At 41.7% G+C, this 24,576-nt stretch overlaps 1 protein-coding gene across 1 annotated transcript; it reads right to left on the minus strand.

The window, feature by feature from the left end:
• Nucleotides 1-6,618: 6,618 nt before the first annotated feature.
• Nucleotides 6,619-13,538, minus strand: LOC149297676 (inactive tyrosine-protein kinase PEAK1-like). Its single transcript, XM_089488160.1, has 4 exons — nt 11,050-13,538; nt 10,076-10,275; nt 8,829-9,292; nt 6,619-7,785 (listed from the first exon to the last, which is right to left on the minus strand). The coding sequence occupies exons 1-4, from the start codon at nt 13,536-13,538 to the stop codon at nt 6,619-6,621; spliced, it is 4,320 nt and encodes a 1,439-aa protein (XP_089344286.1).
• Between the last annotated feature and the right edge of the window lie 11,038 nt (nt 13,539-24,576).

The raw sequence follows: 24,576 nt of genomic DNA on the forward strand, positions 1-24,576 counted from the left end.
TACTTTTATCATTACTCCCAATGTTTCAAACAACTAGTTGGCCACTTTTATTTTAGGGGATGGAGTACACATGAAAAAGCTGCGGTACTACCTGCAGCCTTTTTGTGTGTTTTACTTGCATTTTCACATGCAGCCACCAGGGTGCCTCACAACGATTTTCTCTGTCCTCCTTGTATATTTTCTTCGCTGTCTCATTCTATAAATTTGGTTTAGACTGGAGTGGAATAGCACATTGTCTGAAAACATGTTTAGGGATGTTTTATGGTTGCCAGTCCTCCCCCATGGGTATAGGTGTGATTAGGGGGTAGGGCTTTACTAAGAAATTTTAATTTACACAAATTCTAATCACTACACCTTCATGCGGTTTATAAAAAACATTTTTAGGGCTAAACTCACACCGAGCAAACAGTTGCGCTTCTACAAAAGTGGACATTAAGGAAGGAAAGTCAGATCCAAATGCATTTGTTCCTAACAGAGACTGTCCCTCCTAAAGAGTGGAATTTGGGAGATAGGCACTTACTGAGTATTAAAAACACCCATGGTGGGCATTTGTGAAAAGCCCAAATCGTCACGAACTTTCTTAAGTAAATCACAGATTTTAGTCTTCATTGGAGTAAACAATCTGGGTAATCTAAGGTACTCATCTGAATTCATTAAAGAATAACCACTTGCGTACCTATACCTGTTAGACAGCTACAGCAGAAAACCTGTGGAATTCAATAAAGCTATAATTTAGGTCAGTTCTCAGCAAGATGCGGCACCGTGCATAGCAGTGCAGGAGATATCAGTGGCACCAATGCATTACAGTCAACTATTGGATATACTGAGTGTTGGGTAGTCTCAGTGTATCTTATGTGTTTATGTTATATACATTATATATATATATAACACTATTAAAAACCACTGTGCAGTGGCATTTCTAATTTACACTATATGACCAAAAGTGTGGACACTTAACCATCTCATCTGTATAAGCTTGTTAGACAACCCGTTCCAAAATCATGGGCATTAATATAGAGTGTGTCCTTTCAGCCTTAACAGCGTTTGTGAGGTCAGGCACTAATGTTGGATGAGAAGGCCTGGCCTGCAATCAGCTTTTCAATTCACCCGAAAAGGTGTTCAGAGATCCGTGCAGGCCACTCAAGTTCCCCCACACCAAACATGTCAAACCATTTCTTTGTGTACCTTGCTCTGTTCACAGGAGCACAATTGTCTAAAGTGCATTTGTATTCTATAGTATTAACATTATCCTTCACTGGAACTAAAGGGCCTAGCTCAAACCCAGAAAGACAGCCCCAGACCATTAGCAATCCTCCACCAAACTTTACTGCAGGCACCTATGCATCCTGGAAGTTAACGTTCTCCTGGCATAGTGAAGCGTGATTCATCACATCAGAGAAGACGTTTGCACTGCTCTAGAGTCCAGTGCAGATTTTTATGACTCTAGTGAATGCTTGGCTTTGCACATATAAATCTTTGGCTTGTGTGCAGCCACTCAGCCATGGAAAGTTTCATGAATGTGCTTGTGCTGATGTTGCTTGGACAGACAGTTTGGAACTCTGTAGATAGTGATGCTACAGAATGTGTGATTTTTTTAATTTTTTTTTTTAAGCGCTACACACTTCAGTGCTCGACAGTCCTGCTCTGTGAGTGTGCGTGGTCTACCATTTGGTGGCTAAACAGTTGTTAATCCTAGATGCTTCCGCTTCACGATAATCGCACTTTAGTGACCGGGGGCAGATGTTTCCTGAATTGACTTGTGGGAAAGGTGGCATCCTATGACAGTGCCACATTTAAAGCCACTGAATTCTTCCTTACAACCCCTGCTGCTGCTAATGTTTTTCTATTGAGATTGATTTTACAGCTGTTAGCAATGAGTATGGCTAAAAATCCTAAACTCAATAATTAGGAGGGGTGTACACAAACTTTTACTGATACAGTGTCTCTGCAGCTTATTGCTGTTGGAGATTAAAGAGTTTAATTGGACTATTCCACAATGGTCCACATAAGCAAAGTGCAAAAATGTCCTGAAAGGTACAGTATAAATGTCCACGCAGGCTCTCTCCACCTAATGTATTGGTTTGTCAATTCTTGTCATACCCCTTGAATTTATGTATTGTATTAAGTGTTGCGTAAACTGTTGGCGCTATATAAATAAAAGATGATAATAATAATAATACTTTAATATTAGGGGGAGGCACTTGCCAGACACAGAAGCCCTTCTCTTCTTTGATCTGACTGTCACTGATTGGGTTCTTGAAGAAGTCGATGTCAGGAAAGTGTTCCTATTGAAATCAGTGGGAGTACATTTCATATATGCACACGGGGGTCTGCACCTCTTCACACAACATTTCCCCCAAGCCAGATCTGGAGTTGAGTTTATCACGTGCAAAGAGATAAGCCACAATTAAACACTCAAGCCACCATGTGCACTTTGCACATGATAGCCATACGGTCCCTTGAAATGTTTGTGTGGTACGTTTTGCCAGAACATAGGGGGATGCTGCATATCAGTTTGCCCCTTTCCACGCTCTCAGCTAAATGCCTTACAGAAGATGTGTTCAACCAGCATAATGGCTCACATTGCAATGCATCAAGCTGGCTATTTCTATTAAAGTACATTTATAACACCGCCCAGAGCAATGATCCCCTATAAATGACAGCTCTCCCGACATAAACACATGAATTGCAGGGCAACTGGGTTCCAGGTCCCATTCTTGCGCCCTCACTAGACACCCAAGTTAGGCATCACTGTTTGTAAACCTAGAATTTGATAGTTGATGAGAAACAATCATCTGGCGTGTTTTGCATGCTATAAAAACCTCTAACATTATCTGGTTCTTGGTCGTGTCTTAGATTCAGGATAGTCATAGGACTATCCTATGAATGCTTAAGTTCCCTCACAATTAAGCTCTACCATTTTTGCCCCAAGGCCGTTTCTACTCATCTAGAACCCTCTAAAGAAAAGTAAACATCCTTACATTACATCTAAAACAGCTGTGCCCAAAATGTGGCTGAAACCCACAACCTTGAGATTAAGAGTCTCATCAACTACTTAGTGTCAGGGGAACAGGAGATCTGTACCTCCAGTAACCAGTTCAATTCTGTTAGAGGTTAGAGTATTGATGAAAGTTATTTATGCAAACGAACCTGTAAGTAATTAATAATTAATTTTCTTTTTAACATTAATCTGGCGACCCTTGTGATTTATCACATCTTGTACAGGTATACTGAGACTACCAAAATTGATTGGGCTTATGCCAAGAACTGTGATGCTCACTAAACAATTCATCTTGTTCCCCGTTCGGAGAGAAAGCACCTAGCAGAGAGAAATTAATTTTCAAAGGAACAGATCTGTTGTAGCTCAATGTTAATTAAGTGCATCCCTTCGCTAAAAGGAAAAAAAATCTTAAGAAAGCCTCTTAATTTTTTAAAAGTAGGAGACGTTTTAAAACACGATACCTTTAATTAAAAGTCATACAGGAAAGTGCTTAGAAATTTTTCTGAAACAGTTGTGAATTACATTAGCACAGGCACTAAACCCAGAGATGCCTAAGCAGGCAAAACAGCACTTTGAGAGTAATTTCAGCTCAGCTGTTAAATTGAGGTCACAATATAATGACAGGAATACTAACATTCCTTTTTGTCAGCTTCTACATACATTTTATCTCAGTTGATAAGCCTGGGTCATAGTATATTATATATACACACTCAATGGGTGGTGATAGTAGTGCTATTTGTCAGATCATCTTCTCCGGTAGGGCCACATGTACAAAAAATGTGGACAATAGGGGGATATATGGCTGTTCATGTGAGCTTGGATCGCTGCTTGTGCACGTCTTCCATAAACCTTCGATAGGGATTAGGGCTGAACGGTGTAACATTAGAAAACCTAGCTTAGGCATTTGTACCTAAACTATGCAACATTGTTATGAATTAAAAATATTAAGTAAATGCAGCATTCTCTAATGTGGGCATCTACATTCTATTGTTGGTTCATATAATGGCGATGAAAATATAATAGTAAAATCACCCAACTTTGAGGACATTCATAAATCTTTATTGAACTATTGCTCCTTACTCCACTAAATTGTATCTGGTTGAGCAGATGCTCCATAACCAGAATTTCCTTCAAGCAGGTGTGACAGAAATGAATACAGTGATGAACAGGTACAAGGCTGAACCTAAACAAGGCCAACGTCTAAGTAAGGGTTAGTTTGAGGGTTTACAGCAGCCAAATGATGGTCAGACCAAATGGGCCTAATGTTTCTGTTCTCACTGGCCCCTCAAACGCTTTTCTCCTTCACCCCTATATTTCAGCCACTTTTCGTTAACCGCTTATTCCATCGTTCCCAAAATGTTTGTGTAATGACAAGTACGTAAACTCACACAATCATGTGGAAAATCATGTGCTGTGGATGATAAGCCTGATATAGTGTACACACTTCACTTACCAAAAGAAATCTTTATAATCAAGGGCTACTAACTATGTCAATCAGCTGATGACAGTTTTGCACGTGGTCAGCTACAACACATAAATTCTGATCTGGTCTCAACGCACTTATTCACTAAAAATAAAGTTGCATGGTAGGTTTCTCCACATGCAGGGCTGAGTTGGACCAGTACAATGAATTATTTAGTCTTTATAGAAATTCCACCAAAATAAAGAGGCAGCCTACTGTTCTTTCAAGGATCATGCAAGCTAAATCTTCATCTTCAGCTTCTCAAAGGAAAACAATCATGGAAATCCACAGCTGCCTCCAAATATCAGACATGCTGGAGTGCTATGTATCTACACGCATGCACATCCACAGCCACTAGACAGTTGAACCCTCCTAGTGCATTTCTCCTCTCCAGATGGATTCAGCCACATAACTAGGACACGTATGTCCCACAAAAGCATGCGTGAGAAAGTTCGGGATGCCAGCATCGCCGAGACAGTGGGACATAAGCACAAAGCATACTATTTCTTATAGAAACACTGTGTTTTCTTATACTATAGATAAAAGTGGGGCTTTAAAATGTAGTTAAAATGATTCCAAGTAAATACATAAGTATCTTTTCCTTACACCTGTTAGTTTCCAAGTGAGGATGTTGCTGAAGTTACTTAAGTACAAAGTCATTAAAAATACTTCTTACCCTTTTGTCAATCTGGGCAATATCAACAGAGAAAGTACAGTGCAATTAGTGCCATAAAGCAGATTTATTAACAGCTATATTATGAACATCAGCTTCTATGACGGGTGGTAAGAGGAGCGGACAATAAAAACAGATGGCATAAGAAGAGAGAAAGAACAAATGCCATCTGTGCCCACCTTATCTCCATTAACAGAGGTGGCACAGACAACTGGGGCTGCACAAAGGAGCTTAAAGGAGCATTGTAACCCTCTGCTGGGTGAGGTTAACCAAAAAGTGTCTTTACATACCTAAAGCAAGTTGTAACATGAGGAACAGATTGCGTAGTAACAAAATCCTTCAAAAATTCTACTGTCACACCAACGGTGCATATTTAACCCTTTCTGCGCAAAAACAAAAATGTGCAACACACTGCAAACCAATACAATGTTCAGTTAAAGGGTTAAGAAGCATTTCATAGTATGGCAAGATAATCAGTTTGAAGTGTGACTACTTCACAAAATGTATATATAGATAAATATGTCATAACGCTATGGGATTTTTGTGCTATGTATAGTGTGTGTTTGTATATAAATATAAATGTGGATTTATGGTATTAAAAGCATTCATAATAAAACATTTCATATTAATACTATTTCTGGTAATCTCTCCCATTACAGAGTGGCAGCGTGTGTTTGTACATGTCGGCGGGCTATTAGAGCAACAAAATAAAATACATAAGTTCATGTAACAATTAGTAGAATGTTTTAAAGCAGAGTTTCTCAACCTGTGTACTTTCTTGATTTGGGGGAATTTAAGGGGAGCTGTCACCATGTCAGCTTTTGCTATAATATTTATTTATTAAAAATACCTTTAGTTTGTGCTTTTGGGTTTTCACTCAGTGTAATTATTTCGAGGAAATCTTAAAAGGTTTAACTGAAGGAAGCTGGGATCTGTTTTATAGGCTGGCAGAATGTTCTAATTTTCTATTAGTCCCCTCTCCTTTCCCAACCAACCCAAGAAAAGGCGTTGTGAACTAATCAGCAAACGAGCCGCTCAAAAGGAGTGAAATAACTTAATGGGCTTAGATGGACTTTAGTGTTTGGCTGGAAAATTACATCACTAGTGGTGGACACATGTTGAGAAATGTGGATGGTATCCCTAATACCTTTATGCCATCGCTCTGTTTTACCATTGCTTCAAAGAAAATACCAGCACCAAAAAAATTAATGTCTACTCATATTTTTAGGCATTTGGTGGTATTGAACCAGTATATGTATTCATCACATGATCATTGATTCATGTCACAGTGTGCATAGGACAGATGTATTTACTTATACCAGTTATGTGTTGCTTCTGTAATTGGTGGGTATACTGTATCTGCCTAACTGTTCAGAAAGGGAGTGGTATAACACTGAAAATTCAAGCTTCTTAAACGGAGCCTTGTTAGAAAATCCCAGTTATTGCACACTGACTGAGGGGATAAAGTGAGTAACATCAGCCTCAATGCTGCTCCAGTAGCTGCAGTGTTTGTGCCAGTCCCTGGGCTGTGCCAAATGCTAGGTACTGACAGCACATCCAGTCCTCCAGACCAACTCCTCCTTCCCTCTCCAGAGCTCGCTCAGCCAGTCTGATTAGCAGCAATGTCCTCTTCACCTCTAACCAATTTTGCAGAGCTTCTGGTCCTTGCAGAACCTCATCCCGGGGTCCCCATATCAGACAGCGCAAGGCAGCCTTGGCCTGCCCCACCTGCAGTCTATCTGATGGGCTGTGCTGCAGTAGAAGACCAGAAAGACGTCCTAGTCCACGAGAGTATGGAGATCGGCGTGGCACAGCCGGCAAATCCCGTGGACCATACTCTCTGTCCTTCAAACCCCCATCCAGAAAAGGATTAGGGAGATGTAGCATCTCATAGATGAGAATACCTGCCTGGAATTCATCACTCCTCCTGTACTGTGTTGCTCCCACAATCTCTGGAGCCAATCGTGATGGATCTCCTAAACCCTGTGGACGCCATGCTCCTTGGCTCTTCAATTTAGCTTGGTTAAAGTTGGTGAGGAGAAGGCGACCTGCACATGTGGAAACTGCTCTTTGCTCCACAGTGCCATGCTCACTCTGGTCCTCTGTGGCATTGCTACGACAGCAGCTACAGCCTGACTCACTGGGCCGACAGCTTGCTAACAGCAAGTTGTCCAGCCTTAGGTCACAATGGGTAATGCCTTGGGCTTTCAAGTGCTCCAATGCGCCACACAGTTGGAGCAGCAACAGGCATACTTGGCGCTCATAAATCTCCGGTTCCCTGCGATGCCGAACTTCCCCCTCCCGTACAAAGTCTGCCAGTGTCTGTCTCGGAGGTTCCCTTGTGATTACCACCACCCTGCTCCTACGTTTACCTAGAGAACCCTGGTTCATTGATGCAGATGGCTTTTGATTTTTATTAGGTTTCGGCTTGGATTCTGAAGAAGCCGAAATATCTTCATCTTCTTGTTCTTCCTCCTCTTCTTCTTCTTCAGATACAGCAGGGTCCTCCCAGGGAAGTAAACGGGCAGGCACTTCTGCCAGGAAATGGCCGCAGTCCTGTTGGATGTTAAAGTGTTCCGAGAGGCCTTGTCGCACTGCCAGGCAATGGTAGTATTCCCGTTGGGCCTGCTTTGCTTTGTTTCGGCAGATCTGGAGAGATCAAAAGATGTAGTCAATAAATGCAGAGGCAATGAAAGCTGTGACTTAGAACACTTACATTCATGGCCGGACCTGGCACTTTAAAGCCAGCAGCTGCCAAATGACGTACATGCTGTCCCTGGCTGGATGCATGCAGCAGAATGTTACATTCTTTTATACGTTGGTAGCATGTGGCTGCACACAGCAGGACCCGATCTCCTGCTGGAGCGGCAATATCAATAAGTATGCGGCTCTAATGGCCACCAGCCCACCTGGCATTTGCCCGTGAGCCAGATGGCCAGTCCGGGCCTGCTTATAGCCAAACTTCACAACTTTATATCGAAACTAACGGTCACATTTAAACTATTAGATTTCAAAACAGATCTCTTAGCAGTTATACAAACATACATGTATTTCTGGTTCTGTAAACACGAGAGACTATGTAGTCTGATTTTCTACTATTATCTACGAATTGTATAAAAACGCATGCATACTTCAGCAGAAGTGGTAGATGCTAATATAGTCAGGAAATGTAAACACTGGTGGGTTAAGCATAAACTTATTCTGAATCCAAGACAAGACCAATGACAGTTTAAGGTCTCAGCCTTTAGATCAGGAAGAACTGGCAGACTAGATGGACCTAATGGTTCTTATCTTCTGTCAAATTCTATGTTAATAGTATAGGTGTAGTTTAGAATAGTTGGCACAAGGTTCAATGGTGAAGCAAAAAGTAGTTATAAGAAATTATGCATTTACCATAGCTTTTTCTAATGAATAAAACAAATGGTAATCAACACTAAGGGGATGATGCTTGAAAATGTACTCCAATGTTGGGAGCAGTTCTCCATTGCACATTTCTTGTTGTTTATATAGCGGTCAATAATTTTTTTTGTCATGAATGTTGCACTTCGTAGATATTATTATTGTGAAAGCACAAAGCACTCACTTCTGAGATACAAGTTTTAAACGTACCACCTCACAGCATTGGAAAAACAGTAAAAAATGATTTATTTTTTTTAAAGTAGTAGTGTCCAGCACCTCAGGAGTTGGATTACCTTCACAGAATACAGATTGCCAGGGTCCCGTGCATATGACGCGCGGTAATACACTGCATCTCCAGCCTGGCAGCAAGGTGTTGGGCTGATTAGGCGAAAGTCAGGCCAGCTCTCCAGTCCAAAACTTATTGGCTCTCTCTGGCCTGCCATGAAGACGTCTTCGCACCGGGCATAAAATCTGCGTAAAGCCTGAGTCTGTAGCTCAGCAATCTGGCTTCCACTCCTTTTTGTCTTCTTAAGAGAGTCTCCAGACTCGCTCCCACCTGCCTCCCAACTTCGTTCTGTGTCATAGGTGGGATTTGCAAGGTTTAGCGGGTAACTGGGTGTCTTCTCTGGGGTGGCCTGGCGGGGTGTCTTCTTAGGAAGAGGAGGAGGTGTGGGATGTGTTTCTGGGTCTTGCGGGGGGCTCCCACCTAGAGTTTGACGAGGTTGCTTGTATGGTATCATGGCAGCACGAGACTTTCCTGCAGGGACAAACAGTTTCATTTGCTATGTTATCTCATTAAATATTGGACCGTTCCTGTCTTTTTAACTGTAACGCTTATTTTGCCACAAGCACACCAAAGATTATTTACTGTCACTTCTACCTTTATCTTCTAAACAACTTCTGCCACTGTTTCAAATACTAATCCTATATCCTCTACTATGCTGTCCTTTTTCTTGTTCTTTCTGTATAACTGGCTAAACATGCAGAGCGGCATTATATCCAGGCATATCCAACATACTGGCCTGCAGGCATGTGGTACGCTATTGTTTAAGGAAACTTCCCACATTCCAGAGTTAGTGTATACATTTTTGGATGTCCCTGGCAGGTTAAGAGTGATTTAGAAATTGGTCTACACATTCTGTTGTGTGCTAAAAGCATTAACATTCATTCGCCCCACACAATTAGTATATAATTTATCTCACACTGCCACTTATCTATGAAACCTTTATAATATATATACACGACAATGCCCTCGACGTATTAAACATAGCCTATTAAATCATGTTTACATAACTTCGGCACATTTTGAGATGTCTGTTGGTTTCAGGGAAAGAGGGTGTGAATTAAGTGATTCTGTTGGGTCCTGCCGAGAAAGCTGGAATAGGGCAAAGTCTTTCTCTGGGACGGGGCATTTTTAATAGGACAGTGGCCAGAACAAGTGCGTACTGCAGGTCTCAGGCAATGGGTTGGACTGTGATGAATGCCTGCCTTATTGTACAATGTTCTGCAGGTATCTAGAAGGGAAGGGATTGGTTCTCACCAAGGTTGGTGTATGTCACACCTCCAGGACTGCAGTCAGAAGAGCAGTCAGAAGCAGTGCCAGGCTCGTCTCTGTTTTGCATCTCAGCACTAACAGGCGGAGAGACAGTGTCTGTGCCAATTTGTTCATCAGGAGGTGGCAATGTCCTGGTTGAAAACCCAGCTGAAGGAGTGTCCTGTGCAGATGAATCGTCCGGGGTACTAAAAAAAAAAAAAAAAATTAAAGAAAAATAGTCTGTTCTACGAATGCCCCAGCCCCACCCAGTGTGTTTTCCTATAAAACAAAAATGCCAAAATCAAATTACTAAAAAAAGGGGGAGAAGGCATGGAAAAAAGAAATACGTAAGGGATATATACTTAGAGAATTAAATAAAGGAAACAGAAAAAAAAGTGAGATAAAAAATTAGCTGTAAATAGAAGAGGAAGGGATTTGTATAACAACGTTAGACGAAAGCTGAAGAAGTGAAAGCTGGCAGGAAATAAAATACAACAGGCATGATCTCACCGTGTCCTGTTACTGACACAGCTTCCCATTCTCCGACTTTCATGAAGGGGGTAGCAGTGAACTCTGACTTTACCTGTATGTTTATTTATGAGGGAGTGTCCCTAGGCACCCAACCCTGTAACGGCTCAATGCTGACATAACCCCCCCCCTCCACGAAATGTAAGATAAGGATATGAGGGAGGGGAGAAGAACATGTCCTCCTACATTTACAAAAGTAAAAACACACCTACTGGAATTATCGTGTGGATACATGGCAGGGACGGCAAATCAGTATATTACAGAAAAAGAAAAGAACGCCAAGAGAACAGAGCAAGGTGCTCAATGATATAGACTAAGAGGAATAAATATAAGATTGCACAATAAAAAATGGATACAGTCAAAAGGAGGTGAAAGACAGAGGAAGTTAAAATAATAGAAAAAGGAAAAAAATCTGGGATCTTTGCTTGCTTTTTTTTTCCCACTCTTTGTACCTGCTAGACCTGGTTTCGGTGCATACACTATCTTGTGGGCTGCTGGCCAATAGCTCTTCCTCAGGTCGATACATGAATACAATGGCAGGTTTCTCTCCAGGTTCTCCCCGGTTCTCGCTAAACCACTGGTGATGCTGAACTGGTGGTGGTGGTAGCATGTGAATAACTGTCCCATCTAGCCCCAACAACTTGCCATCCTCTCCTCTTTCTTCACCAGCTCCTTGCCCGCTTCCCTCTTTCTTCCTCCTGAAAAAGCTCTTGAAGGAGATCCAGCGGCGCGGCTTTCCATCAGCTGGTCTGCGTGGCTGTGTTGAGCATTCAGTAGGCGAGGGACGATTTGTTCCTGTAGGTTTGCCACGGGTTGCAAAATGTTTGTGTAGCATGCTTGCGTGATAAGGAGAAGAAGTAGAGCGTGGTGGTGGGAAAGGTGGCAGGGGTTCTGTATTCACAGGCACAGTAGGGCTATCTTCACTAGAGGGTGCGGAAGAGGTCTTGCTAAAGCTTAGGGTCCCCACTTGTTCACTTTGCAATGGAAACAGGGACTTGGGTCTCCCAAGCGAACCTTGATGAATACAAGCATCTGGTTGAGGCTCTGGAGGATGCTGCTCCTCATTCGTAGTAGGTTCCAGAATCACAGCCTCTGGTGGTGAACGAGGTGGGTGAATGGATGCCACAATTTGTGACAGTACACGGTTAGCACTCTCCCTGGGGCAGCTCGTGACTTCTGGAGTGGTGTCCTCCTTGGGATCCTCTTTTTGCTGTCCTTTAGCAGGGGTTTCTATCTCCTCATAAGTATTGCTGCTCAGGCTTGAAGTCTGCCTTTTTTCTTTGTCAGGTGGAGGTGGGAATACTCCTCCAGCACCAACAAAACTGCGGTAAATAGCTAGGTTATCATAGGCGCTAGGATTTATGAGGATTGGCACCTTGTCAGCACTCTTGCAGCTGTGGGCATACTCAGGTTCATCATGAATTATTATAGGGAAAGGAGGCATGCCTGCATTATTGTAGCTGTTGAACTTTATCTCTGACAGGTTTGGTGAGCGGACAGGTACAGTGTGGGCGCTTAGTCCAGCAATGGGAGAGGTAGGGGCTGACTTGTGACAGCTTCGTTTTGGGGCTTCCACAGCATCTGTCTTAGCAAGCTTTTGTCGGGGGCTTGTGCTGGATGTCCACACCTCCTGATAGCGAGTGGAGCTTTCTTTTTTCAGCCTTGTGCTGGGTAGGGGTGGACCCTCTCCGGCCATAGCAGCTGACACATCAACTATTGTGTATGGTTTACAGACAAGCTGCTCTAGGCTCACAACACTATATGGCTTAGCTTGGGCTATAGCTGTATCTTCGATTGCTTCTTGTATGGTTACATCCTGAGTAACATCTTCATTTTTTGCTGATGACATCACACCATTGCAAAAGAGTCCCCCTGATGAAGAAGAAGAGGAGGTGGAGGGAGGGCAAGACAAAGACTCAGATAATGATGGATCAGGAGAGGGGGAAATAGCAGTCACATCCCCATCTACATCACAGCCATTTAAAATTTCATCGTAGCTATCATCATAATCCACAGCACAAACCCTCTGTAATGACTTTTGTCTCAGAGGCACAGTATTCCATTTCTCTCTCCCTCGAAAATGGGCAGGCACTGGTGAGAGGCTTCCCCCTTGGAGGTTGGCAAAACGTGGTTGTCCTCTCATGCGAATTTCCATGGCCAAAAGTTCCTCATCGCTCTCCTCCCAGCTTTCCCTCTCCCCTGTCTCTGTCTGAAACTCCTCATCCCAGCTCTCCTCACCACTGGAAAACTCTGGATAACAAAAGCGCCCACCATCTCTTCCAATCACTGCTCCTTCTTCCCCGCTCAGTGCCACCCTTCTCTCAGTTTTCTTTTCTCCCCCTCCTTCATGTCGGCTTCCAGAGAGGCAGCTAGCAGATGGCTTTCTCTCTAAGGAGCGTCTGTAACACTGGTTAATTCTACATAAAAAAGTCTCTCGGGCTGAGCCTTCTGGGGGTGGCAGATGAGATGAAGGACTTCCTAAACCTGCTATTTCCTTCAGTACTTCAGTGAGACCGCTACTGTCCATGTGATTATTGTTGGAAATCACCTGTTCAACTCCTGCGTTGTTATTCGCTTGATCATCACCGCACACCACTGGTGGTGTTTGGCTATGGATCCGAGTCGATGTTGGAGGTGCCCTTGCTTGAACCTGTGCAGGATGGCAGACAGCTCCATCTACTGCCATCATGGTGGGCTTGACAGCTATGGTGGGCTTCTTGGCCACAGGGGGCCTGAATCCAGTTGTAGCACGTGGCCTTTGGCTGGAGTTGACCTTGGCATGATTTGCTCTGTAGGGAGGTGGAGGTGGTGGAGGAGGAGGAGGCTGACCAGTATTGCCTCTCCCAAGAGCTGCCAACTGGTGCTGCCCCTTGGGTTGAAAACAGTTCTTGCACTCTCCTGGTTTCCAGACATGCTCTGTGAATGAGCCGCAAGCTGACATGATGGTGGAGTCTGTAAAGCATGGCACCTGGCAAACAGCAGCCTTTGCCTTAAAATCAGATCTTCAGAGGGCACCGGAAAAATATATCCTCACATTTCCTAACATCTTCAAATATCTGTAGGGAGGGACAAATGTCAGAGATCAGCACCTGCTTTATTCACATATAGCTATACTACATAGATTAAATGCACCCTAGAACTCTGAAAAAGCTGATATGTAAAGGATAATTAACAATGTAACGAGCTGGTTTAGTAATAATTTATAAGAAACATCATGTCAGGGGAGTTTTCTCTTGTGAGACCGATTCAGACATAGGGAGTAAACCAGAAAAACACAAAACATTTTGGATCTTTTTATGGGGTTTTTTGTGAATGTGGCCTTATTACTTCAACTGTGGTGTTATCTCTATACTGTACAAGTATACTTCACTATGTGCATAATAATTTATTATAACATATAATAGAAACTTCATCTAATCTATATGTTTCAAAACACGGTTGAAGGAGCCACTATCCGATGTAAAGCACACTACTTTTGATCTTAAGAAGACCTTGTGCCATCTTAAGAGAAAAAAAAAAGCTGCTACATGAGCTCACTGTACCAAGCTTGAATATACTGCTATAAATAAATCATGTGAGTGTAATTTCCAGTACAAAATAATCTCATTTTGCCCTTTTTTAAATAACTGGAATTTTCCATCCTACTTTTTCATTTTGTTAAACCTTAGTGTAACCCCCCCCCCAAACCACATATCTTCTTTATTATCCATGTCCTGCTACAATGTGCCCCATATTCAGGGTGAGGCCAGACCAAGCTTTTTGTAACAAAAACTGCTACATTCCACTATACACACGGACTGTCACAAATATTTTCTGCCCCTTTTGCATACATATTTAGTGGAATATGTAATCACTTTTTAGGAAGATATGTCACTTTCCCAAAATGTTTTTTTTTTTTTTTTTTTTAAATGTAGGTTTGTTACAAACAAATATTTTGTGTATTACTAGGCATAGCCATCGTAACTTGTTTCCAGCTTTTGGATCCACTGTACATCTTTGGAGGCAGGTGGTGGCCTTTGTAAAAGACAAGGACAGGATGCTAATTGATATGCTAGCTATGCCACCTTTGATCACAAATGTCAGCTTTCATTACAATTCTAAAACAATTAATCTTTTTAAAGTTTGAGCCATTTGTTTTGCAATCAAAATTAGTCCTGCTAAAAGCCATAGCAGTTCCTCAATGGTGCATTACCGGGTAGGCTTCAGAAATTAACTTTGGTGAATAGGTTCACCAAAGTATGTACCAGCGAAGCTATAACCTCCCTTATGACGGGATGGATAAGGTTGTGACTAGGGTAAATATACCAGCACTGTGTCCTATGCATCCTAGGTAGTACATGCTAGCTTACACTCTGCTTAATGTGTCATTAAAGGAGCCATCAAAGGCACTTTATTTCATGAGAGTTTAGTACCCCCTTTTAAGATGAACATCTTGCTCCTCCCCGTGGAATATGCAGTGTAATATAATGAACTTTGACTTTACCGCGAGGGTGGTAGAGTGGTGACTCTAGGAACAATATATTCCGCCACTAAATCATGCCACTGAAAAAACGAAATACATATATAAATAAGATGCCAAAATACCAGAGTAATGTGGTACGCAATGATACCTTTGTTACTGGACTAAAATAATACTTAAGACAAGCTTTCAAGAGTTTTCCTCTCTTCCTCAGGTCTCAAGGAATACCTTTGCTTCGTTATGTAGCTATATTCAGTATCTGCGTACGGTAATGTAATTTAATGTATTGTACATTGGATTAGCTGCATTAGTCCAGTAGACAAGATGCCAAAATACCAGAGTATTGCATTATGCAATGATACCTTTTTTTATTGGACCAACATAATACTTAAAAGACAAGCTTTGGAGAGTCTTCCTCATGTGTTTTTTTTCAGATCTGAGAAAGAGAGGAAAACTCTCAAAACCTTTTCTTTACAGTTTACAAATAAGTGCAGGGCCTTAGCTAGCTCCTTTTTGCGTCTGAGGAAAGAATGGAAAATTGTGTCCTCTCCACTATTTTTTTTTAATTATTTTTTTTTTTACAGAGGATATTTTATTTACACTGCCCTTACACACACACAGACAGACGACTGCCCATAAACACACATATACACACACTGCCCTTATACACACACACACCAGCCCATAAATACACACTGCCCTTACACGCTGGCTAAATACACACCTGCCCATAAACATGCATTTACACATACACTGGTCATACACATTGTCTTTACACACACCTGCCCATAAATACACAAACTTCCCTTTCACATGACTGCCCACACACACACTTGCCTGTAAACACATATACACATACACTTCCCTTACACATGCCTGCTCATACACACAGCAACTTACAAACACACATACATACACATACACAGTACTCACGCACACCTTTCTCCTTTTCCATATTCAAGACATTAATTGCCGGTGCGTAATGATTATGGGGCATGTTAGCCAAGGTCTGAAGTGACCGGTTAGAGGGAGATTGTGATCTCCCCAACCAGACGTGCTCATCGGGCACCTGCTACCCAGTCCAGCTCATGGTCCCTGGGTGTGCACTGCCCACGGGGGGACTGGATGAGCAGGGGAGGCACTCTCCCCCTCCTCTATAGATATGCTACTGTTTTAGGTGCTCTGTGGTGAATCACACTGCTGGCATCAATGTGATTCACTATGGGACCCCTAGAACGAGCTGCCAAGCTGCCCAGTGTGCCCATGTGTTTAGACAGCAGTGTGTCAATTGGTCCTAGAGTTGGGGATTCCAAATTCAGTGGGGGCAAGGAATAACCTGTAGCAACGCCTATTGTGGCATATAAATAGAATAGCCTCCCATCAGAAGTGGTAGAGACTAATACAGTGAGGGAATTTAAACATGCTACAAGCTTTTCCTAAGCAGTGATTTTTTACCTACAGCACACAAAAGAATATATGCGTTAGTGAGGCTATACAGGAAGCTAAATGTTCACTTAAGCAACATTTACAACAGAAAAGCCAACATCCCCCTCAAATAATGCCGTGGTCATAGGAAAAAGTTATCCAGAACATGTTGCCAAACTCTCCCAGATTTGCTGTCTAATCAATACAGCACAGAAACATCACAGTGTGGCAGTGCCCGTACTGGGTCTGTCATTTCTCTGTAGTTCTGCACATTCTACTGCACCACTGCAACCCAAAAGTATAATTTGTTCTTCTTGTACCCAGTATCAGTATTGAAAAAAAGCCTCAGCCTCATCAGCCCTGCACACCCAATTTTTATACCTTTAGATAGATCATCATCTTCTCACAGTCTGAAGTTCAAGAGCCGCTACACATCCTACCCCACCCACCGCTGTCCTTCTGTACACTAGACATCTTTAGATTTAGCAGTCTCATTGCTTTAACAATGATTTTGTCTCCGATACTGGCTCCACATTTTAGTCTTTACTTTTCCTTTCCTTCCATCCACTGCTTCACCATTCTTGCCTAGTCGGCTGTTATTTACTACACATTTCCTTTCCAGTGAGGAAGGAAGATATTAAGGTCTGGACCAGAGACTAACCCCCACCTCAACGTCCTGCCTCTGAATCACATATGAGTATAAGGAAGGCAACTCCCAGGCTAAAGACAGACCTTCAGAGTTCCACTATATTAACCCTTCAGTAGTACTGCTACATTAACCAGTCAGATGACTGTCTGTATATCGCTCCTACAAACACACACACACACATACCCTAGCTAACAGAATAAGAACTGGTTACTCTCATTACCCCATATACTATATAATACAATACATATCAGTACATTAAACATCTTATAACAAAGTATTATTACAACACAAAGATATCCGATACACATATACCTCATCTAGTTGCTATGAGATGTACTAGCTTTGCACAGGTCTCAGAATATACAGCCAATATCCCATGTAACGAAAATCAGGACTAATTCCATAACAAGACACCTATTTAATTCTCCTTATATACAGCTACTAAGACACATCATACATGTCTTAATACATAAAGATCATGATATATGCACCCATCCCAAGACGTTTCTGATACAAAGCCCCAAAGCAAATACATATAGTTGTGTTGGAAGTTTATTATATATATATATATATATATATATATATATATACATACATACATACATATACATATAATAAAATCAAGCTTTTATCATCCCCCTAATGCCAACATATGAGGGATATATAATGTACACAGTATTCAGATATGCCGCCTTTTCCTATTCTCACTCTTATAATTACATTTCTAGCTTCCCTATTTACATCTATTTGTAATCTTCTAAACATGAACATGTCAAAGACAGCACACAAACCACTTGCCCCCTAAACAGACACCTGAATACGTCCTAATTCACAGGCATCATGTCTTCTTTCTCCACGGATACCAGGGCACGTTCTCACGACAACATGCATATTTGAAGTATTATTAAAACAGGGATCACAGACCTGTCTACATGTGTCTGGCGTCGCCAGCAGGTTGCATGTGCATGCCTTTCAAGTGTGTGCTCCAAGTTTGACAGCACCTCACATACTTCTCTGACAGAACACAGGCTGTGAATGCGTTTGTCTATATGTGACAGTATATGTGTGTATATAGGTCCGGCCTCTCAGTCTTTCAGGCCTGGGAATGGTTACAGGAATGTTTGGTATGTCTGGGGGGGTCAGACTGGGAGCAGGGAAAGTATGTGCTATTTACAGGACAATATGGGGGGGGGGGGCTCACCGCCCAGTCACAGACCCCTAAAGCATCTATTGCAAAACTTTAGTGTGCCAGAGACATGTATAGCATGGTTTCCTTACCTAACCCTCTCATACCATAAATCTATATTCAAATCAAGCTTTTTAGAGACCCACACAAATACACGCCATTCCCTTTTTTACTCTTTAACATACAGGCGAGCGGTGGAGATCAGTTTCATTATACTCTCCCATGCACAAAAGAAGCACATCATGTCTCCATTAACCCCTCTGGTGCCAGATTTACAAAAGCACTGCTTTAAATTACCACACCAACGCCGGTTTCCTGCCCACTTCCAGATTATTTAAAACCATCCCCGTAAGTAGAGCCTGCAGAAAACTATCCACTTTTATGGTAATTCCAGCACTTACCAAAATATGTAGCATTTAGCAGATCTGTCCCTGCTGAGCTGTCACACTGCACCGAGCGGCTGAAACATATGTAACCGAGCTGTGTGACACCGAGCTGTGTGTATGTGTGGCCTCTGTGTCTGTTTAGTTCCTATTCAGTGTGCCTGTGAAGGTTCGATGTGTCAGTGTGTCGCTATGTATAGTGCATCAGATGTGTTGTGCGTATGATGCGTATGTTTGTTCGCTGGCCTGTCTGTGTGTGTGTGTGTGTGTGTCTGAATGCCAGCGTGCCTGTGTCTGTCTCTCGCTCTCTCTCTGTCTATCTCGCTCTCCCCCTGCAGGGAGTGTTAAGAGCAGCAAGCAAAGCATTTCCTGAAGGAGGAAGACACACATCCCTACCACATACCCTCTGCTTTACACACAGGCTGAACAGATGCATGTGTTATGTTGACGTCAGTAAAACAAGCATACTGCAAAGTATACAACATATGCGCACACACAGCCATCATTCCACATACAGTGCAGACCTAGGATATGTATAACACATTATAAGGTCCATGCGACTGACAGCCAGATAAAGGGGCGGTGGCAAGAAAAAAAAGAGATGCCTCAAAATACACTGAACCACCACAATAATTCTGATACGGATTTCCACTCAGCTGCCCTGAAAGCCTGCTTTTCCAGTGTACCCCTTCCTCTCACTAAACATTTCATGTTTCTTTTCCATACTTTTAGTTCAGCAGTAGGTACAACGTAAAACATACAGAAGCAGTCACTAGACCTCTGCCATCCCCTGTAAACCCCCATCGTTTTCTGAAAGGCCCACTGCTCCCCTATCTATTAATGCATTCATCCTGTCATGCAGCATCCTCTTTATTCAGGCTTTAACCCATGGTCGCGGCTGTTGGTTGTCAAGCATTTCCCCCGACACCAGGATGCATCTGCAGATTTATAAACCATGGGATTTAAAGAGAAAACACACGATTCCTGATTTAGCATCCTATAACAAACAGTTCTAGAACTGCTAATGGTTTACAATGGTAGCTGTCACTTCTGACACTGTCAACATAATTCAGAGTGTTCCTTGTATCGGTGACACAAAGAAGACATGCGGGGAAAAAAAGGAGTGTGTTACCCTTAAAATAAATCCACCACGAAGGGAAGCAAGTCATCTTATTTCCTAGTCTCAAGGGAACAAAGCCTGGCATCTCCGAGAACGCAGCCTGTTTCTGTAGAAGAATCATGGTATTCCTGTCTCACACAAAGAAACGATGCACGCTACCAAAAGGGGGGATCCCGAGGGGAGGATATTATTCCAGCTGATCATGTGATCCCTAGGGGATCCCCAATCCATTACAGATGGATCCTTTTCCACTACTAATGGACGAGTCATGCTATCCATTTAAACCCATCCTCTGGGACGGGAAGCAAATGCAAAAGTATTTCACATAAGAGGCCGGCAGCTTACCTAGAGAGGCCAGTGTTTGTAGTGCAGCGTCCTACATACAGAAGGCTATCTTACAAAATACTGATTAGAGGCAAAGTAAACCCAAATTGGAAACTAGCTTGAAAAATAAAGGGATTTGGGTAAAGGTTAAAATGAGGTAATCAGGGTACACAGACATCAAATGCAGAAAACCAGAGAAACAAACAGACAGAACCAGACATTAAAATACAAACATATCCTTCAGATACAGGCATCTAACCACAGCAATTAACAAAAAGAAGACATGTGTTTACAATCGATTAAAACAAAGGTCCTAATTCACCAAATATAGATAAACAGACCCAATCTAGTAGTATAACCATACAAAGTCCCAACGGCTAACACACAAAAACGCAAACAGCTAACTACACAAAGACCCTGAATAATGGAAAACCTAGGCACAGAATAGAGGGATCAGCGATACATAGACCCACAGAGATACATTTACTCTTAATCGTTGTTGAGCAGATGAATTTAGGCCCCAGCCCATTAAAAATTCCCATACGCTGCACTATATTACAGTTATAATTTAACCCCAAAGTCCAGGCTGCATGCAGCCTCATTCACAGACCAGGGATCAAAATATTAAGATGTAATCATCTTCAAAGCTCCAAAACTTTAGTATACAAAGCGTATCTACAGCTGGGTATATACTACAAAGTGCAGAACACAAAATGTGCTGAAACCAACGCAGACCCTGAAAGCAAAACAAGATCCTACCTAGAGATAACCACAGCTGTAAATATTTTGGCCAGAGTCAAAACACAGATACAATACCTCAAAATAGAGTCCTCGAAATAATAAATGTAAATTATCTGCACATGTAGCATATATACAGAATGCATAAAACTGACATTCATAACATTCATACCAGCTTCCACCTAATGTGATTAAACAATTGGCTAGTATATTCCTTTCTGACATGTATTGTCAACACAACTCTCATAAAATGCTAACTTTAGACTTTAGTAAAAAAAAAAAAAAGAAAAAAGTCTTTTAAAATGAAAGCTCCAGCCATTATGTGCACTTTAAGGTACACAGCCCCTTTAAATTTTTGTGTGGTTTATTTTGCAAATGCATGAGGGCATTCTGCAGAATCCCTCCAAATGGACTTGCCCCCCCCCCCAGCTTAATGACCTGCAGGAGATGCATTCAGCCGAATGCACCTCCCTACACGTGATGTACTCACCTACAGTCAAATCCAGCGCTGGCTCTGCTGAACGCTGCTTGCAGGAGTCTGTTTACACCCCAGTGAATATGTGTAAAGTCTATCCATTATTTCAACGGGAGTACTTTCCAGCCACTGATTGGCTGCTTACACTGTCAATCAATGACAGGAGTACTACCATTGACTTAATTGGAAGTACTGTACTGCCACTGATTGACAGCTTGAGCATCCAATCAGTAGCAAGAATATTTCAGATCACAGAGGAAGAATGAATATTTTGTAGAATGGCTGCAAATTCTGTGTCAGGTAAGTGTTTTATTTTTATTGATTCCTGTTTTGGAGGAATGGTTATTGTACTTGCAGAGTACTTTAATATGCATTCTTCTACAGTATGGCCATCACGGACATTAGACGGTCCCTTAGAGCATTTATCTCAAGATTAATTTCACATTTCAAGTGGAACAGGTTGCAAGGAGATATACAATACATTTGTACACAGCATGAAAACGGTAACCTAACCGGTTCCCACCATAACTACACTGGATTTTCAGCAGACATATCTCAATTTCACATGTTCCAATGTATACACATATACTTCAGTGGCAGCCATTTATATTGCACCATCTGTACTACTTTCCTTACATGTGTATGGTCTTATTTGGGAGGCCTAGTCTGACCAGTGTTATACGCTCCCAAAACTGTGTCCATACTATTTATTCTATATTACAACTAGTCTATCTTCAAAGGTCCATTTAAAAAACTGAGATGCCCCATACAACAGTATAGTTACAAGCGAAAACATTTCTAGGAGCCAGGATTCACTGAAGATCTGTTATCTGGAATTTTTAATATCCAGTTTCCTCGCGTTTTAACCGTTTTTTCCAATTGTCATAACTTAAATGCAGACTAATGTCCTCCCCAATGGTCAAACAGCCTCTTCCGTTGACTGATCTCTTCCTTCGGATTTTCTGTATTTTTCAATTTATTCAGCCCTTTCTTCCGATCTTGCTTTTTCCAGTTAAGGTACGCCACTATAATTCAAAGTTATATTTTTGTATCTCATTCATTCGCTACTTCTCCTCTGATAACCTCTCTTAACACCAAAACACGGAATTGTGTTCTGAATAACCATCATCAGAAATCTCCAGCGTCTGTGCACAGGTTGGATGTTCTTGGCCTCTTAGCTAGCCTACTTTGATCCTACAGAGTAACGAAAGTATCCTGGGATACGGTCTGGCAGCTTCATCTCGGAGACTAGCTCTGTGAAGCATTGTCTGCTGGCTTAGATCTGATGTTTCACAAGTTGCTAAGCAACCTATCCTTTTAAATATTAGCTTTTTTTGGAAGTATAAGCTCTTTGGGACAGGCGCCTCTGCTCCTGATCATAAGTTCTGTATGACTACTGTAGTTATTATACAAACAGCCTTATTGTACCTCCCTTTTATTATAAGCATTAAGTATACATGTAGCACTTTATAAATATATGCGTATACATACACACAAGAGGCGTTGGATATGTGTTCAGATGAAAACTTTATGAAAAATGATTAAGGAGGTGACTGATTGGAGAATATGTGATGCGTGGACAGTTTTTTCAAAACTCAATATTATAGATATTTGATTGTCAAAGGGGACGTAGATCTCAAACATGACACCCAGATCGTGAGGCGTGGTGGAGGGAGAAACTGTGAAAAAGGAGACAAGGAAGGTGAACAAGGTGGCGCAGAACTTCCGTTTTTTGGCTATACTTATTTGGAGCAAGACATATATAACAGCTGTGCTGCCAAAGGTTAATAACCATCGCTGTGGTAGAAAGAAACCAAAATACCATAAATGAGGCAGCTGTTCACGAAAGGCCACATTCCAGTCATTACATGGCCAGGGCAAACATTATCTTTTCGTTTTGTGCAACACACACTATGTATTCTTTGTTAGTAAAGTCACTATAGCGCACACCGCAATGCAACGTGTTGGTGCCTTACAAACAATTATCACATCTTCTTAAGTCAATTAAGTAAATATTTTGAGTTCCTCTACATTACAAACAATGGCAATTATTAAGACTAATATATCCCACGTGTCACAGTGTCGCAGGACCAGGTAGGCAAAAAAGACTTGCGACAACACTAAATATATACTGGTGCATTCATTACCCTACCTGGGCAGGGGGTGTTGACGGGCCAATCTTTGTGTGGAGTGCTAGCCTAAAACACAGCACAATATGTTTTGCTATACATGCAATCAGTGACCTTAAAGTGAAGGACCCTAAGTGGCACGACCTCAGACCCCCCTTTCTAAATGTTAGATACATTTTTCAAAAAAAATAACAATGTTTTCCGCTTATGACATGGCCAAAACTGGGTGTGACATCACAGTATTGTACTGACATGAATAAGGCTACTTACAGGAAGTAGCCTATTGATCTGTAACTGCTTGCTGTGTATAAATCATATATTTAGGAATGCAGTTTAAATCTCAGATTATTGGAGGGCTGGTTTATTACGGGTTGTAAACCACTACTTACACTGGTCTTAACAACTGTCCCTGCATTTTACTATATGGTCAACCCATGCACCAATCAAGGGCTACAACAACTGTTAACACTATAATTGGTATTTACAGAAAAAAAAAAACTATAACTTTTTAATGCACAATAAGCACAACACGATCAGTTATGACATGTTCCCGTAACAGAAGCTCAAAAAAGTTTCCCCAAAATAGGTCTACAACTACTGATGAAAAATATGAAAACAATAGGGCCAATGTTGTATGCTGCAGTGGGTGGTTAGAGTCATGTTAATATGAATGTAACAGACAGCAAGTTGGTTTTCACATTTTTCCAAGGGCTTTTATCCAGCGAATGTGGAAATGTTGAGCATTCAGATCATTTATGATTGCTTGTAAAACAAGGCTCACGGAAATCCCGGTAGTCAAGTAGCCATAACTCCTTTTAAGTTTATCGCCGGCACAAAATCTTTTCGTATATTTAATGAATATCTCAGAACAGAGAAAGAGAGACATTCATTTTTTGGCTAAAAAGAATGCTTAGATACATACAGAAGTAAAACAATATAGCAGGTAACATAGGAAATTCAAATTATGAGTCAGTAAATCTGGCAAACTTGTATTACATATTAACTTTCTGGTTGGCATTCTACCTTGTAGATCACTGCAACTGCGCACACGGGCACTGGAGTCTTTAACAAAAGGTCCACAAATCTTCTTT

Source organism: Sceloporus occidentalis, unplaced genomic scaffold (genome assembly GCF_023333645.1).
Source record: "Sceloporus occidentalis isolate IW3139 unplaced genomic scaffold, rSceOcc1.0.p SCAF_37, whole genome shotgun sequence".
In the NCBI taxonomy this organism is placed as follows: domain Eukaryota; kingdom Metazoa; phylum Chordata; class Lepidosauria; order Squamata; family Phrynosomatidae; genus Sceloporus; species Sceloporus occidentalis.